General features: G+C 48.1%; 1 protein-coding gene across 2 annotated transcripts in view; it reads left to right on the forward strand.

Moving 5' to 3' along the window:
• The window catches only part of atrnl1a (attractin-like 1a), a 206,239-nt gene that overhangs the window by 116,836 nt on the left and 72,290 nt on the right, over nt 1–17,113 (forward strand). For both annotated transcript variants that reach the window (XM_070977907.1, XM_070977908.1), the window contains 2 exons: nt 2,454–2,515; nt 10,236–10,314. In XM_070977907.1, the coding sequence (XP_070834008.1) occupies nt 2,454–2,515; nt 10,236–10,314 (141 nt within the window). The remainder of the gene's footprint in view (nt 1–2,453; nt 2,516–10,235; nt 10,315–17,113) is intronic.

A 17,113-nucleotide genomic window follows, 5' to 3' on the forward strand; every position in this document is an offset into this window, starting at 1 on the left:
TGGGCGGCCTCGCTGCACCACTTCCACATTGTCTTAAAGTTTCATAAAGGAAAATGTTCGACTTTTAAGCCAATTAAAATGAAATATACATGTCTGTTCAAGTCCTGGTGTGAAAATGAATAAAAGAGTGCAGGTCTGCCAGGCGGGTTGATTTCTTACGAAGCAGCTCGCTGAGACACTGCAGCTTTATTATGAGATCCTGAACTTCGTTTTACCAGAAAAACAAAGATCTGACGCTGAGTAAACAACAGGATGTCCTCGTCCACGGTCATCTGAGCGCTCTCCTCAGTGCTTCTTCTCTTTTACCTCGCTGCAGGTCACAAAGTGAAAGCAGTGAAGATAATGAACATACGTAACGTTCTCAGTGTTGAACGTGAATGCAGGCTTTACATCCACAGAGGGAGCCGGTCCTCTTCCACAGAGGAGGCGATGGGCATTCGATTGGTTGCAGTCTGCAACCTCACCACTAGATGCCACTAAATCCTGCACACTGTCCTTTAAGATAAGACGTAAGCCCTGCTGGCGCGCCCCAACATCTCCAGGCTCCGGCCATCTTTGGTCCACTCGTGGTCTCCAGCTTCCACGCTCGTGCTTAGCTGCTCTGCTGTGTGCTTCTCTCTCAGAAAGCACATCCTCCTCCTCCTCCTGCCTGGATGCTATGAGCCTTCGACAGAAAGCTCTGCTCTGTTTTTACCTACAGGGCAGTAAAGTGAATGGAAAATCAATTATGTCTGTAATAAATAATCCTCTTAACATGAGGGAGTTTAGACATGAACAACAATGGTTTTTCAGGTTTTCATAGCTGAGGGCCAAAACTTTGCTCTGAAGCAGCAGGATGCACGTCTCATACTCTGAGACACACAAAGCAGGTGCAGGCACGCATGCACACACACACATACACGCACGCGCACACGGCTGCTGATGAAGACAGATTGCAGAGTTATATTGTGAGGGATGAGATAAGGTGAGAGGTGAGGAGCAGTTTTCCAGGCATGTGTGAGCAGTGTGGGTGTGTGCTGATGAAACAAGAGGAAATGTGTTAAACACTTCTTTATTTTTTATTTAAATGGTGCAACCCGCAGTGTGATGTGTGTGCTTTGAGCGTGTACACACACACATTGTGTCTGTTCGGCTTTTGAGCCTCGCTAGTGACGTGGAAAACACACGGTCCATTTAAAGGTTCAGTTCTCCCAAATCATGAAAGGCCTCTTCGTCAGTTAGCAGGTCAGTTGTTCAGATGTCACGTCTCAGTTGTATCTTAGTGGAGGCAGCTGATTCACAGCCCAGCCTCTTAAAATCTGACCACTTGAAACCAGAAATGACCTGCATGACTAAATACCAGAAGGACTAAATGTCCACAACCTGCTTCTGTCTGTCGTTTGGGTGAATTGATCCTTTGGAGACGTCCTGCAGGGTGTCAACACGTGTCAGGTCTGTGGCTCGGAGCAGCAGATCTGCAGCCACACGCCGCAGCAGCCTCCCAGCGCCGCGAACGTGGTGATGGATGGTGCAGTCAGTGGGTTTAGTGGTGCCGTGGCATCCAGCCGGTTTGTCTGAGTTCAGCTGAACAAAGTGCTGCAGAGAGCTGGAGAGCACAAAGGCCAGAAGCCTTTCCCTCGCAGCTAATCTCATAATAACCCACAAACCCAGCAGCCGGTGGCTCGCATTGTGTTCTCAGCGTGTGTCAGATGAGCAGACAGAGAACATGTGAGAGCCTATTTGGGAGAATAACATGGTTGGCCTTATGTAACGGGTCTGAACACTGGCCTTAGGGAAGAAATATGTTCACCCACAGTCGCTGCATCACTTTCACACGACGCTCTGCAACACGTCTGAGCAAAGCGAGGTTACATAAGGATCGCTGGATTCTGGGAACGTATAGTCCAGAGTCCTGTTGCTTTGTGCAAAACAACATCTACCCTACAGACAGAACACACTCGCTCCTCCTCAGTTTGATATATGCAATTATTAAACTCACAGCTAGTCAGCGTGCAGCTCTGGCCTGATTTGAGTCTACTTTTAACATATAACCCTCTGCCTCTCTGTGCTGTGTGGAGGAACATGGCGTTACATAAGACGTCCAGACACAGTTAGCCTTTTCTTCTGTGAATCAGACAGAAGATTAAAACAGGTCAGACTGGACCAGAGGTTTGTCCATCTCATGTCATTATCGATAATCAATAAATGGAGCAGAGGTGCCATTTAAATCTGAGGATTCGCTGCCTTTGAAGAAGGTCAGGCTCTGGGTTTGTGACGGCATTTTGATATTTGATGGATATTCACATTATATATGTTATATATGGAAAAATATGCATTTCGTCAATTGCTGAGAGTTCAAATATGGGACAGTTTTCCCTCTGTGTTCATAAAGACAGGAAAAGGAAAAAGTTCTCGGCTCTTCACTCTTCACTTTGTACTGACTTCATGTCTTTTCCTCTCTGTCCATTTTCCAGATCGCTTTCTCTCAGCACAACAGCATCATGGACCTGGTGCAGTTCTTCGTCACCTTCTTCAGGTACATTTTCCCCGCTGTCATATTTACTGTATGTTTGCCGCAGAGCATCCGGCTGCTCGGCAGTTCACAGCCCAGAGGCTCTTTGCACAACTGGGCCATAACCTGAACTCTCTGAGTTACAGTAGGTGGCAGCAGCCTCAGGCAGGACACTTAATCCACAGCAGCTCCGGAGACCTTCTGCATCTGCTCAGCGGTGACGAGCAGAAGAGTGGGACGACTCCGAGCTGCGAGCGGGGATGCTTAGAAAGAGCAGATCCTCCACTGATTTAAAAATACCTCATCTGACTCCAGAAACAGAGCATGCTGCATTCAGTCTCACAGCAAACAGACTCTGAAGCACATAAACTGACATGCAGTCAGCAGAGCAGAGGCTCTCCAGGCCTCCAGGGGGAGCTCTGAGTGGAACAGCTTGGTTTCAAACACGGGAGAGACCAGGCGAGAGCGTTTGAGGCTAGCTGAAGTGGACGTGTTTCCATCTGCAGCACGTTTCCCTTGTTTTTTTTTTCTTTTGATTTTGATTTGTTGGCTTCGTTCCTGAAGCTGCTCAGGATGTTAAAAAAAACTTTTCAAGCAGGTTTCACATCCTGTGTGTGTCCTTTGACATGCAAATCACCAAACGAATGGCCCAAGTCGTTTTCCGTAATGAATTTGAGCTTCCTGCTCTGGATGCTCAGGTTACTGTGACACTTCATGTACTTTTTACTTTGTGGTGTGGCAGCAGAAGAATTAGCAAACCAAATAAATCTGTAACCATGACTAGATATTAGCAGTGATTTGGATGATCTGATCCTGATGATCCTGGAGCTGCTTGATGGCCAAAAGCAGATTCAGGACAGCGTCCTGCCATGTGTCGAGACGTGTCTGTTTGTGCAACAATATCAAGGCTTGATGAGGTTTAAGGTATTAAGGTTTAATGCTCAAATCCTAAAGATGATCCCCAGCGAACGGAAGCAGCGTGACGGAGAGTGAGCTTTTATTTTGGATTTTTCGGACCGTGTGAGACGTTTGTGTTACGGCTCGTCATGCAGACGCAGTGGATATAATGAGAGAGTGTTTGGGAACAAGTCTGGAATGAAGTCTGCTGTCTTCAGGCAAGATCCTGCCACTCAGCTGCAGCACCAGACGAGTTTGTGTGCGCCTGTGTGTGTGTGTGCGCGCACACGGTACTTCCTGTATATGTTTGCATGCGGCCTCCTCACTGTGTGTGTGTGTGAGTGTCACTGTGCAGTCATGTGAGGAAGTGAACCGTTTTTGTGCCCACGGCCGGCTTCCGGACATCAGCGACCTTTAGGCCAGCATAGAGGGGTGATGTCATCACTAGGGGACAGCGTCGAGTTTTGCCGGGAGAGAGAGAGAGTGTGTGTGTCAGTGTGTGTGTGTGTGTGTGTGCGTGCGCGCACTGCAGCAGGCTCTCACTGAGGAAAGGTTATGTGCTTCAGCTACAGGACTTTTTGGATTTGTTGACTTATTTACTGCCTTTGTTATATAACATAATGTTTGTGCTCTGCTGGAAAAGGTATTCAGGTCTTCACTTACGTAACAGTCACATTACCTCAGTGTCGAAAGGCTCATTGAGAAGAAAATGGTTTTGAATTCTTACTCAAACTTTATTAATCAACATTATGGATCTTGAGAGAGATCTGTGTGATCTATGTGATGTAGCAGCGCTCCCTCCAGCTGCAGCTCCTCGGAGCTCCTTCAGCTCCTTCAGCTCAAAGTTTTGACTGTACGGCACATTTGCTGCACAGTTTAGTCTCACCTCACTGTATGAACCTCATTTCCTGCAGCAGCAGGTGGCTGTTTGCAGCAAACAAGCTCTAATAAACCCCTGAACAGCAGCCTACCTGCCCCGCGCCGTGCCGAGCATCGGCAACGTTCTGATGAATAAAGAGCAAAGCAAGCAGCTGAAGAGACGCATCGTCTCTCTGTTGCTGGAGGCCAAAACAGAGAAGTCAGAGCAACATTCAGCAGGTGGACGCAAACATGAGTCAGCTGGTCGTGTTGCTCTGTCCGATGGATGTGTGGACATCAAACTCAAAGTGCATTCACCAAAAATGATGCGGCTTTAAGTCGGTGTTTACATATCAAAGTGAAGCGTAGTGAACAGTGATTGAAGGAGAGGTTGTAGGTCCAGTGTTTTTATAGTGACTGTATGTTGAAGCAAATCTCAGCTTTGGTTAAAGTTATGGCGGCGTCAGGCTGCAGGAATTCAGCCCGACTTTGTCGTGGCTGATTTTGTCTTCACTCATCTAGTGTGACATCTCCCACGACATGTTCCTGAGCATTGACCAATCAGGTGCTCTCTCCAGAGCGCGGTCAGGGTGCTAACTGCAGGAACACGCTCATCATCACTGACTCCAGGTCAAAGGTTAAAGTTTGATGCGGCCGACACAGCCGAACCTGCCGCTTGAAGCACGAGAGGAGACGTGTTCAGTTATGTTTCCTTCTAAACCAGTCTGCCAGAGCACAGCAGCCACGTAAAGACGTGCTGCAGCAGGCTGATTTGCTTCCACTGCGATCTGAACGCTCACGTCCCAGAAAGCTGAAGCTCGCAGGGCAAACATGAGGGCAGATGGAACAAGATGAGCCTCAAATGTGGAGAATCGGATGAAACAGCAGAATTTGATGGCTGCGCTGTCGTTTAGTGTGTTGTTCATAATTGTAAAGCCTAAACTCAGAGCTGTAATGGCCCAGAGGACAGACGTGTTTTATTAAATATTGACTCTTTTTTTCCTGAAATAAATTAAGCCCAGCTGCTTCTTCCTGTGATTAGCTGTGAAATATCTTCCACAAAGATTTTGAAAAGTTTGAAACTGCCCTCCCCTCCTCCTCCCTCCTCCTCATGTATTTCTTTCTCATCTGGAGAAAAAAGGAAAATGGCCGTAATTAAACAGCATTTATGTCTCCGCTCTCCACAGTCTCAAAATGCTAATTGGTGACACTGCAGTTCAGCTTTGTCCAATTACTCCCGGCTCTCGCTCGCTTGATTAGCAATCACTTTCTCTCTCGCTCTTCCTCTCTCTCTTTGCCAAAACAGAGGAGAAGCTACTCAGCACTAAGTGGCTCATGAGACTCCCGAACTCGCCCACTTCCTTTCAGAATGGCCGTCCCTGCGATGGTTCGCTTCCACTTCGCGAGGCTTCAGCCTGATTGCTCACATTTCTTTTATCCGTCTGCACCTTCTTTGTTTGAAAGCAGCATGTGTGCAGGTAGAGGAGCAGGAGTGACGAGGACGTCATAGTTCATCTTTTCAGCTTGTTTTTAACTCTGTTCTTGCAGAGCAGCATGTTTCTGCGTTCAGCACCCGCGCTGTGTTTGGAGCTGCTTTTCACTCAGATTATTTACAGGACGTGGAACAAAATCACCAGGAGGCTTCACGCTGTGAAGCAACCCACACGTCTCCAGACTCTTGACTCAGATCAGGAAAGCTACGGTGGCTGATAAGGGCAAACACGCTGCAAAGCCCAAACAAGCTGCAACTTCAGAAATGATGGCCAAACAGTCAAGTCGGATCTCTCCCAGGTCAAACATCAAGCTGTTCCACTTAGAGCTCCCCCTACAGGCCTGGATGATACAGTAACAGAGCAGCCACCTCACGCTGTGTCTGTCTGTCCATGTCCTCCTGAGCCCATCATCATCATCATCATCATCATCATCATCATCATACATTACAGATTCTCACAACATAAAGGAAATGAACGTGTTTGGAAGCACAGTTAGCAGAGAGGCTTGTGTCAGGCCGACACTTTTTAGATCTGAGCTTCAGACGCCGTATTTCGTCAATCCAAAATCAGCCTCATGTTCAGAAACACAAGGGACTGCCGTGGTGGAAGTCGTCGATCCGTGAAACACAGCGCAGCGTGTGTGACAATCATTTTGTCTTCTATAGAGACTGTCCAGGTAAACACTGGAAAGATGCCATTCAGATCGCAGAGTCCAGCAGGATGTCCACATGCAAACACCCCACTGAGTGGGACGTCACAAGCTGAACGATGTCTCTGTCAGAGCTCTCTGCTCCTGCGTCCCATCGCAGGACGCCCTGAGCCTCAGGCTGACCTGTGAGCAGCTTCAGGTGTGCACCTCTGTAGCTTTGCCGTCATGTGTTGGTCTGTGGACAGTGAGACACTTTAACAGACGATGTGAAATCGACTGAGAGTTTCCGAACTGAAACTCTGAATCATCCATTTTTAGGAAGCAGCCTTTAAGATTAGGATGTCATGTGATGTGTCTGTCACTCAGTTCAGAGCTCCTCATTTGCTTAAATAAAAAATCCAGTGAAAAGTGAAAAAGGAGTCAGAAAAGACGCAGCTCCTGAGGACAGGTGAGCTTTGGACCCGCAGCTCGGGACACGTCTCTGCTCTCAGAGCTGATTTGCTGCCTGTGCAGATGGAGAGCTGTTTGCCATTGTGTTCTATCTGCGGCTCATGTTCAACGAATAGCTTATTGATTTTCCTCTCTGCCCGCTGGGCTTCAGATGTTTCACTCTGCTCCCTGTGTGTGCGTGTGTGTGTGCGCCACGTGTTACTCGCACTGTTGGGACAAAATGCAGGACCACATGATGTAAACGATTACATTTTAGGCTGAAGACTTGAGTTAAGGTTAGGTTTAAGTTAAGGTTAAGATAAGGCAGGTAGTGGTGATGGTTATGGTTCGGGTAAGTATCCAGGAAGTGTGTGTGTGTGTGTGTGTGTGTGTGTGTGTGTGTGTGTGTGTGTGTGTGTGTGTGTGTGTGTGTGTGTGTGTGTGTGTGTGTGTGTGTGTGTGTGTGTGTGTGTGTGTGTGCTTGTGTTACTGTGTTGTGTGTGTGCTGTGCTTTTGGTTTTTGTGTGCAGGAACACACCCTCGCACACACTCGTCTACACACTCACACGTGCACAGACTCATTCTTACCCACAATCCCTGGTTGTTTAATCAGTTCAATTGCTATTACCTGTGGCTGAACAGTCTAAACCTGAACCTATCAAGAGGCTCAGTGGAGTGTTAACAAACCCACAGGACACTCCCAGCCTCCCCTCCTCCCCCCTTTTCCTTCTCCCTAATGCCTTGGTAATAGCGACAATTAGCCACTGCGCTCCGTTGGTTAGATGCTAAGCTCGGCCCTGTGGCCCATTAATGGGAGCTGAGGTAACACAGGCTGAACGGGGAATCTTGGGCCTGATTGGATTTGAGTCCCAGCCAGAGGAGGGTTTCTAGAAGGTGTGTTCGGATGATGGAAAATCATTGCGGGGGAGTTAGAGAGTGTATTTGTCTTTGCTGTAATTGTTCTGGGTAATGTTCAGTGCAGCGGGGGTCCTGGCGGTCTGATGTCCGGCCTGTTGAGCCCGTGAACATTTGAGCGGGGTAATTGCTCAAGAAGGCAGAAAATATATTTATTTATAGACCACGTACCGACGCCATAAATCGCATTGCAAAGTGACGTCCAGCAGACGGCAGAGTGAGAGAGCAGCAGAGGAACAAAGATCAGCTTCATACGGAGACGGCGTTCGGCTGCCCAACAAGACGTCCTCATCAAAGCGTGTGTCCACAAACGCAAACAGAGCGTTTCCTGATCTGACATCATTTCTCTGAGAAACAAACTGTTTGGTTTGAGTTTAAAGACGCACATCACGACACGGTGACGATGTCACAGTGAGTCATGGAAAACGCCGTCCAATCATCTCTGTCACATCGCCCTGAAAAACTCAGCAGCTGGAGTCTTGAAACCGGAAGGTTTTCATCCGGCAGCAGCAAAGAGCATCTTGTCCTCGTCACCGGAGGGGCTTTCCTGGCCGCCGTGTGTCTGAATGCGGCTCAGAGGTCGGCCGTGGACCGACGAGGCCGTGACTGCGGCCTCTTCAGCAGACGGGTCTGAAAATGTCACGCTCATTACGGCGCTAATGCCCTCTGCAAAGCTGTCATCCTCAGAGACACAGGAGGACACACACACACACACACACACACACACACACACACACACACACACACACACACACACACACACACACTGGCACACAGACGGATGAAGAGGAGGATTGTTTCAGAGCTGCTGTCCTCAGCAGTTTCTCAAGCACTTCCTGTTGTTAAGTCTTTGGGTGCGCTTGTTTCGAGCTCTTGTCAGAAGTTCTGGTTGAGAGAGGAGCTTTGTGTTTGGCCAGATAACTTTGCCCTGCAGACACTGAACTCTGAGGCTGTGTGTGCGTGTGTGTGTGTGAGACCTTGTTCTTTGTTCGCGAGCATCATGTCCCTCGTTGACCTCTCGCTGCCCTTTGCTGTCCTAAAATCCCCAGCTGCCTGTGGTCACCGCGGTTTTGTATCTCGCCACAAACGTCCTGAGAATTTCTCTCCTTTGTCGTCTTTGCTGTCCAGAAAGTGGAGCTTGAGGGCAGTAAATGAGCGTGACCGTGCTCCTCTATGGTCGCATTGTGGTTGTGTGATTTTTTTTTTTTTTTCCTTTCTGCTCTTGAAGGTGTTTTTTGAGGACGACTACAAAGACTACAGCGAGCATGAGACACAGTGTTACTGAGAGGACGTAATCTGCAGATAGCGTCTCCTCAGTGGAGATATAAGCTGTGCAGAACTTGCCCAATGTTTGCATAATGGCTCAAAGACGTACAGAAGCCAAACTTCAAAAGCACGACCATAAAGGCCACCGTGATCCTGACAACGTGTTATTAAGATTTCATGCTTTCCTTGTGGATGACAGCAGCTTCCAGTGGTTGTAATTGGACTCGGCCTCCATAAGTGCAGCTGCAACATGTTGTTAAATGTAAAATCTCCACCCAAATGAAGTGAGAAGCAGCAGCTCACGGCCTTTTGGACTCGCGCCCTCTTAAAAGGTTGAACATGTCTGGAAGAGGAGAGCGGGTCCACTTAGTGTTTTACAAGCAGACAGCAAAGATCTGTTTGTGCAGCAGAAATGTTTCTGGTCTTTTCTTTCACCGTTTTCAGAGGAAATTTCCTCCGTGAGTCGACTCAGGTGTCAGGACGAGTTTCCATGGAGGTAGTCTGTTGGCAGCCAGCGCCTCATTCTGCTCAGGTTTGGACTCTGTGTCCACTGAGACTAAAGGTGCAGGAGGAAAGTCTGATGAGTGTCGGATGATTGTCAGCTTATCCACACGATGCGTCTGAACCCAGACCGAGTACACAGACGCGTTACAGGACTGCAGCGCTGATAAAAACGCTCCTTCAGGCCTCGCTGTGGATGGTTGTGAAGCTCCTCACGCTTCTCGATGAGCTCCAGAGTTTCAGTGTTACAAATGTGAGAACAGGCGTGACTGAAAAACACACATTTGAGTTTCAACGCTAACAAGTCTGTTTTCCTTCCTCTCTCGTTAGCGAATCGTTCCACGTGTCGGGTTAGAAAGGCTCCTGTGGTCGGCTGCTAATCCCGGGGTTGGCGGTTCCTTCCCGCCTCCTCCTGTCCATGGGCACAGGGGTCCTTGAGCCAGGCATCAAACACACGTCGCTGTGAATTAACTTTAGAGACCAAACCAGTCTTTGCACCAGGCTGCAAACATGTTTATTTCTGCTGTAAAGCTTTAATGTGGGGGTCTATGGGGATTCACTCGCTTTGGATCCAGCCTCAAGTGGCTGTTTTAGGCTGCTGATTGGCTGCGTCACTCGTCCGGGTGGTTGCATACTTGGACTGCTGAGCAATCGTTGATTTCTGATTGATTGATTGATTGATTGATTGATTGATTGATTGATTGATTGATTGATTGTGTCCCTGTCCTCTCTCCAGCTGCTTCCTGTCTCTGTTGCTGGTCGCTGCTGTGGTTTGGAAAATCAAACAGACCTGCTGGGCCTCCCGACGCAGAGAGGTAGGACACCTCATCTTCTAGTGTGTGTGCGTGCGTGCGTTTGTGTGTGTGTGCTGCTGTACATACGAGCTGTCACATCGAAGGCTGAAGTCCATAAACCCTGACGCACCCCCTCACCCACAGTTGTGAAGGGTGGGTTAATGTCACCAGTCCTGGAAGAAAAAATAATCTCTCCACTTAACGAGCGTCGCCGTGACGATAAACAAGGCCATCCCCCTTAATTAGTGCTCCTCATGAACCAATTAACTCAGACGAAGTGATGCTAAACGAAGTGGAATGGAGTGATATATCACTTAAATCCTCAACAGATGCCGTCTCATTTCAAATCTACCCCGACCCCTCCCACACACATGCACACACACACGCACACACAGACGGCACACGCGCGCGCACACACAGACACACGCACACACACACGGCTTGCCTTGGCTCGGGCCTCTTCGTGGTCTCTTGTTTAATGTTTCTGTGTGTTTTCTTTGTGTTGAGTCATCGGGGAGGAATAAGTGTTGCTTATGAGCAGAGATGATAATAGTCTGTTTTTATTGGTGTAATCCTCTCACGTTCCACAGGGGACTGTAGTGCTTAAACACACTTGTTGGTTTCTGCCCCCCCGCTCTGGCATCATGCAGAAATCTGCTGCTTTCATGTGATTCTGCCTCAGTGAGATGCGCTGATGTCACGTTTCTGTGGCTGTGGCTTGTGTTTACTGTCTGTGTGGATAAAAAAAAGACAAAATGAAGGAAAGGAGAAGTTTTGCATATTTCTGCTGAAGACGGTTCAGATCGCAGATGCTTTCGACGGACTGTTATCTGGATTGTATTTGCCCACGCACCCCTGTGTTTGCTGTGAAACTGCAGGTTGTGCAGATCTTTTTTTCTGACTGATTTCAGCCAGTTTCTACCTTTTCTAACCAAAATTAGTAGATATATTTCTTGATTATGTTTGGAGGAATAATGGACGGATGGACAGAATCTCACACTTCATCCGTCTCTGCTGCCTCCTCCGGGTGAAATGCCAAGTTTTTAGGGGTGCTGTTCTTCTGTGTGCTGTCTGTGAACTTCTTTGTGTTTGTGAGTGCAGCGTGATGACTGTTAACCTGCACTCTGATGTGTGTTAAGCACCTGTGACCGGAGCAGCAGGGGTTTGTTTAGCCTCGTTCTCCCCGTGTGAGGAGCAGAGCAGCAGCTGCCGGCCGGCCGGCCGACGCTCGCCTGCATTATTTATGAGAGCCGCTCTCGTATCGCAGCACAACCGCAATGCTGCATTTACTGCACTGCTGGTTTATTTACACCACTTCCTGCTGTTTCTCCAGCTCTCCGTCTTTCTGTCAGTCTCTGCCTCTTTCATTTCTCACCATCTCTCCCTTTAGGAAACACAGGGTTTAATAGATGGAAACCTCTGCCTTGGAGGAGACATCCTCACTGCAGGAAATCTGCCCATTAAACTTCACTTTCTTCCCCTCATCAGCTCCAGTTGATGTCCTGTTGGAAATGAAACTGGTTCCTTTTTTCATCACATAATTAATTCATGTAGACTGGCACAAAGGAAGGAAATGGAGTGCCCTCCAAGTGTGATCCTTCACCTCAAGCCAGCTCACGCAGTGCCTGAATAAAGAGAAAAGAGAAAACATTTAATAGATTTCGTTGAGTAATGGCACTCAGCCAACCTTAGAGGCAGACCATGACATTTCAGAAATGTACTTAATTCGTTTTCTCCGCCAGTCCATCGTCAGATTAGCAGGAAACTCTTTCTGGATTTGTTCTTTCAGCTGCTCTAAAACTGCCACCACTGAGTCCAGCTGCTCTCAGCGAGCGAGCCGCAGTGCGAGCGATGCTAACGAGCCGAGAAGCCCGAAACTGACACTGAAACACAAGCAGATAAATGATCGAAATATCAGGCTTCTGTCTGATATCATTATGTTTCCGTTCACTCGACCTTTGCTGCGACCAGCTTTAGTTTCTGGTCGTGAAACAAGACGAAAGAAGGGAAACGGTCGCCACGCTGATGGTAGCGCACGGAAAGATTTTTGCCTTTTTTATTAAAGTTCGGTTATAATCTGCAGAACATTCGGATGGAAACCTAGCTGTTGACCTCCTGCTCAAACACTTACGTACGTACATACGTTTGTTTCCATTTTCCTGATGAGTGACCCGTGTGGTTGTGGCAGCACAGCGTGTCTTCGAGCTGAGGTGGAAGTGTTGTGGAGTCGTTCTACAGCACAGAAACATCTCAGGCTGTCTGTAGGATCACAGCGTGTTGTGTGATGGAGAGAGCGAAGATGCTAAACCAACTTGGATTTTCTACCTCGATGCTGCACTCAAAGGTCAATCCGGCTCCACTCTCGCCTTGTTTGGTGCCGACCTTTCTATGAGCAGCCAGTGAGATTACAGCTTTCTGTGACAAAAGGCCACTTTCTTTGTCTCAGTTGGTGTAATTGGACAAAACCACAGGTTGGTAGCTTGTCATCAGCGGCAATTTCCTGCTATCTGGGCCACATTGTTGGTGAAAACCTGAGCTACACCTTGCCTTTTCACTGCGCTGTATGCACCACCTCACTGCCAGATAAACCCGCTGTGGATGACGTGCAGAGGGGGGGCTTCAGGGGGGACATGGAAGGTGTGACGTGGACAGTTAAAGCCTCCATTGAACAGCTGAATGAGGGAGAAGGAGTAGATGTCATTTTTAAGGGTTTTAACAAGATAATCAAACTGTTTTTTATGGAAAAACCACATCAGACATTATTAAAGTAATCTATTTTATGCACATCTTTAAAAAGTCTGGACAGATACATGTTGACATTGAGTCTTGTAGTGCTTGTTTGCTGTTAGGAGATGAAGCAGCTGAAGCTTCTAGTTTACACAGACCTCTGTTTACCACTGCAGATACACACTGTCAGACACAGCCAGACCCACACACAGATAAAAAGCCTTGTTTCCTCCCTTTACGGCGTCCTCGTAACTCTGTCAGCCGTCCCTTCGAGCTCTGCAGACCCCATCCCTTCAGCGGGCCTCAGCCTCGCTCACCCTGCACCACCGAGCGACAAATTAACAATGCTAATCAATGGAGCGAGTGCTGTGTGTTCATCATCTCGCCGTGTTGGTGCACACTTCTCGGCTGATTATTATGGAGACAAACTGCAGTTGTCAGGCGCCTCGGGGCTCGCGGGAGAGACGGTCAATACAGTCATATTTACCTAATATATGGATATTGTTATTGTAATATACAGGAGCAGTTGTTACTGATCAGCTTGTGTGAGATTAAGGAGATTCTTTGGAGCAAGTAGAGATTGTACTGTTTGTTTTCGCCTCTGTCAGGAAAAGGTTTCTCACATTAATGCTGTGATGTCACAGCTCAGCTGAGAACAGTATGTCAGTGAAACAGGAAAAACTCTCGTACAAACGTGTGATTCCACTGATTACCCTCGTTGCCGGCTAATGTTGGACGTAGTCGTTAGCAGGTGAAGCTAGCTTGGTAGCTGAAATTGAATCAGTGTTAACTTTGGTTTTCATTCAGATGTTTCTGCCAGCGATGGAGGCTCACCAGACATTTTGTCGCTGGTTTCTTCTTTTTTTCTGTAGATTTCAGAACGTCTGAGCTGTGAACCTGACGTGTGATATTGTGTAAACCGTGCTCTGGTTGGAGGAGGGATTCATTTGCCCCGTCCAATCAGCAGCGAGTGATTGTTGGCGTTAGTTGAGGCTGAAGCTTCAGCAGCAGAACTTCTTTTTTCCGACCCAGGAACAAGCATAAACGGCCGTCCAGGTATCCGAGGAGTCGTGTTCATTGTGGAGTTAGAAAAGCTTTGACATAATCTGGGTTTCCATAGAGTCGTCTTGATGTGGTGAGAAGGACCCAAAATAAGTGAAACTAAATGAGAGTGCTGCTTCAAAGGCTCAAAGAATTACAAATTAAAAGCATGGTGACATCACGCTGACAGGTGCTTTGTTTCACAGCGAAAGAGCAAAATGTCTCAATCCAAAGCTTCTGTCACCTGCAGCTCGGCTCAGTGACACGACGCACCTGTACAGCGCTCACACGCCTCACACTCCGAATGAAGCCAGCTTTGTGCTGACACATCATACTCTGAAATACCTGCCGCTGCCTGTCCCGTCACGTTGTAATATTAGGGAGTAAAGCAGCGGTGTGAAGTGCGTCGTCTGCTCGCTCCTCTCTGCTCTCCGGGGGGCTGGTCCGGTGGGGAACCACAGCAGAAGGTGAAAATGGGATCTCTTCACTGTTAATTATGGATCACAACCAGCCACAAGACTACAGAGGCAGCGGGTATTAATAGAAGCACGGCTTTATGTTAATTGCTTTTTCCTCACGCTCCTTTTTAGAGCTAACAATCATTTTTGGATTTGAGATCAAACAATCAGAAGCTACTTTGAAATTCTAATGCTGCTGCGCAGAGACGGGCTGCGCAGGACGTCTCTGCTTTTCCCTAATAGGGTCGCCCCTGAAGACTCTGTGTGTGTGTGTGTGTGTGTGTGTGTGTGTGTGTGCGTGCGTGCGTGTGTGCGTGCGTGCGTGCGTGCGTGCGTGCGTGCGTGCGTGCGTGCGTGTGTGTGTGTGTGGTTGTATATTGAAATCCACCACCGCTAATATCGCCTCTCGGGTGGATAAATAAGTCAAAAGACAAATGAAAAGAGAGAAAGACAGCCAGAAGGACAACGCTGAGGTCCTGTCCTCCCCGCCGACTCTCTCAGATCCATTTTTCATGGCTGTCCTCGGGCCCACCTTCAATCTGTCGCAGCAGATCACTGATTAAAACCAAGAGCTTGTTTTAAAAATCTGTCTGTTTGCAGACCTTCACCAGCTGCACGTTCAACATCTCCACACTCAGTCACACACAGGGGTCACAGGGGTCGCTTTAGCTGCTGTGTTGTGTGCCTTGGCTGTTCTGACCTCACAGGCCACCGTATAACACCCCAGAGCAACATACTGACACTATAAAAAGCCATGTTTCACTTCACCTCTCATTGAAAGCGTTGTATCTGTTCCACCTGTGACCTCACTGTGGATCAGAGGGTCATATTGTCTCACCTGTGGCCATGCCCACCAGTGATGTCACAGTGCGCTGACACACCCCTTTCAGTACACTCCACTGCAGCTCAGAAGTTAAACCAGCGGAGGTTAGAGGAAATGTGATTACTGTGAAACAGCTAATTACACGCAGTAAAAAATATGTAGAAACAACAAAATCAGCTGTTTAATGCGTCCTAAGAGGAACATGAAGTGTAACACGTTTCAGTCAGGAGTTCATCAGATAAGCAGAGGAAACAGATAAAAACAGGAATGATGCGCAAAAAAAGGCTGAATGTAGAAATAAACTACGTCACGAGCGTCACCTCAGAATAAGTCTTTTCATTGGCCGCCTCGCTGACGGTGAACACGTCCCGTCCATCGGCCTCTCTGTAAAACTTTGCTCATCTGCTGTCGGAGCATCATTGAAACTCATCACAGACAGATGTCGCCTCACTTCCTGGTCCATAAGTTGTCGTGGCGCTGCCAGCTTCGTCCTCATCCTGCCGGCTCAGACGGGCTCTGAGCAGATTACTCTGATCTGTAAGAGTTCGGCTGTTAGCTGACGGCTCCTCCTGACCTCTGCTGCCTTCACAGCCGTCACAGCAGCCCCACACACACACACACACACACACACACACACACACACACACACACACACACACACACACACACGCGCGCATTCATTTTCTTAAATTAGATGTTTGCACTCCTCTTGTATGAGGCAATTAACATACTGTGTCATTTTCCCCCCGCACTCATTAAGGAATTACACTCGGAGATGCTCGCTCTGAATTGCAGGAGTCTGAGAATTTGCAGCATAATGAAGAGAGCTTGATTAAAATTTAAGTTTTAAGGCTGTTTTGTTTGTTTAGGACTTGTCAGCGCTGCGCTGCATCCAATAAGCCGGCTTGCAGAGCTAATTATGCTGCTGTAAATGCTTTCCCGAGGTCTCTTACAGTCTCATTTCAGCTGCTGGGTGATGAGTAAAGGTGCTTAAGTTAATTTGAATGAAAGATTGAGTCAAACTTATGGAGTTATTGAACCAAAAGTCATTTATTAAGACAGCAAGTAGGCAATATTGGACAGAGATGAAAACAAACAGCAGCTGAAATCAGGGAGCTTACAGTGAGATGGCTCTGCTTCAGCAGCTTTCCGTTTCCTAATGAACCGTCTATGGTGGAGCTCCCGCCTCCTGCAGAGGTGATGCTGTGCTCTGATTGGTCGGCCCTTGGCTACCACACACTCCAATCTGCAGCTGGAGAGATTAGCATGTCTGGACGAGTGAATGCCAAAGCACGTGTGTGTGTGTGTGTGTGTGTGTGTGTGTGTGTGTGTGTGTGTGTGTGTGTGTGTGTGTGTGTGTGTGTGTGTGTGTGTGTGTGTGTGTGTGTGTGTGTGTGTGTGTGTGTGTGTGTGTGTGTGTGAGTGTGTGTGGATGCCGTACAGTAGGTATGTGTCTTTGTGTGTCCCTTATTTAGCCGGCGTTAATCGAGGTGGCAGATTAGTAGAAGAGGTTTAATGTGGCCAAGCGTGGCTGGGCGTGTGTGGACAGTCAGAGGGAACACACACACACACACACGCACGCACACACGCACACACACTCTCTCTCTCTGCAGAAAGCCACCACCCTGCCTGCGCTGTGACCTCTGACCTCAGAGACGAGTCACTGTACGAGCACACAGGACGTAGCTTCAACATGTCGTACTCATGGTTCTGCTCCGTCACGTCAACAGTAATATTTCTCTTTACCCTCCGTCCTGAATTCTCTCCATCA

The sequence above is a fragment of the Chaetodon trifascialis genome, chromosome 13 (assembly GCF_039877785.1).
Source record: "Chaetodon trifascialis isolate fChaTrf1 chromosome 13, fChaTrf1.hap1, whole genome shotgun sequence".
Classification (NCBI taxonomy): domain Eukaryota; kingdom Metazoa; phylum Chordata; class Actinopteri; order Chaetodontiformes; family Chaetodontidae; genus Chaetodon; species Chaetodon trifascialis.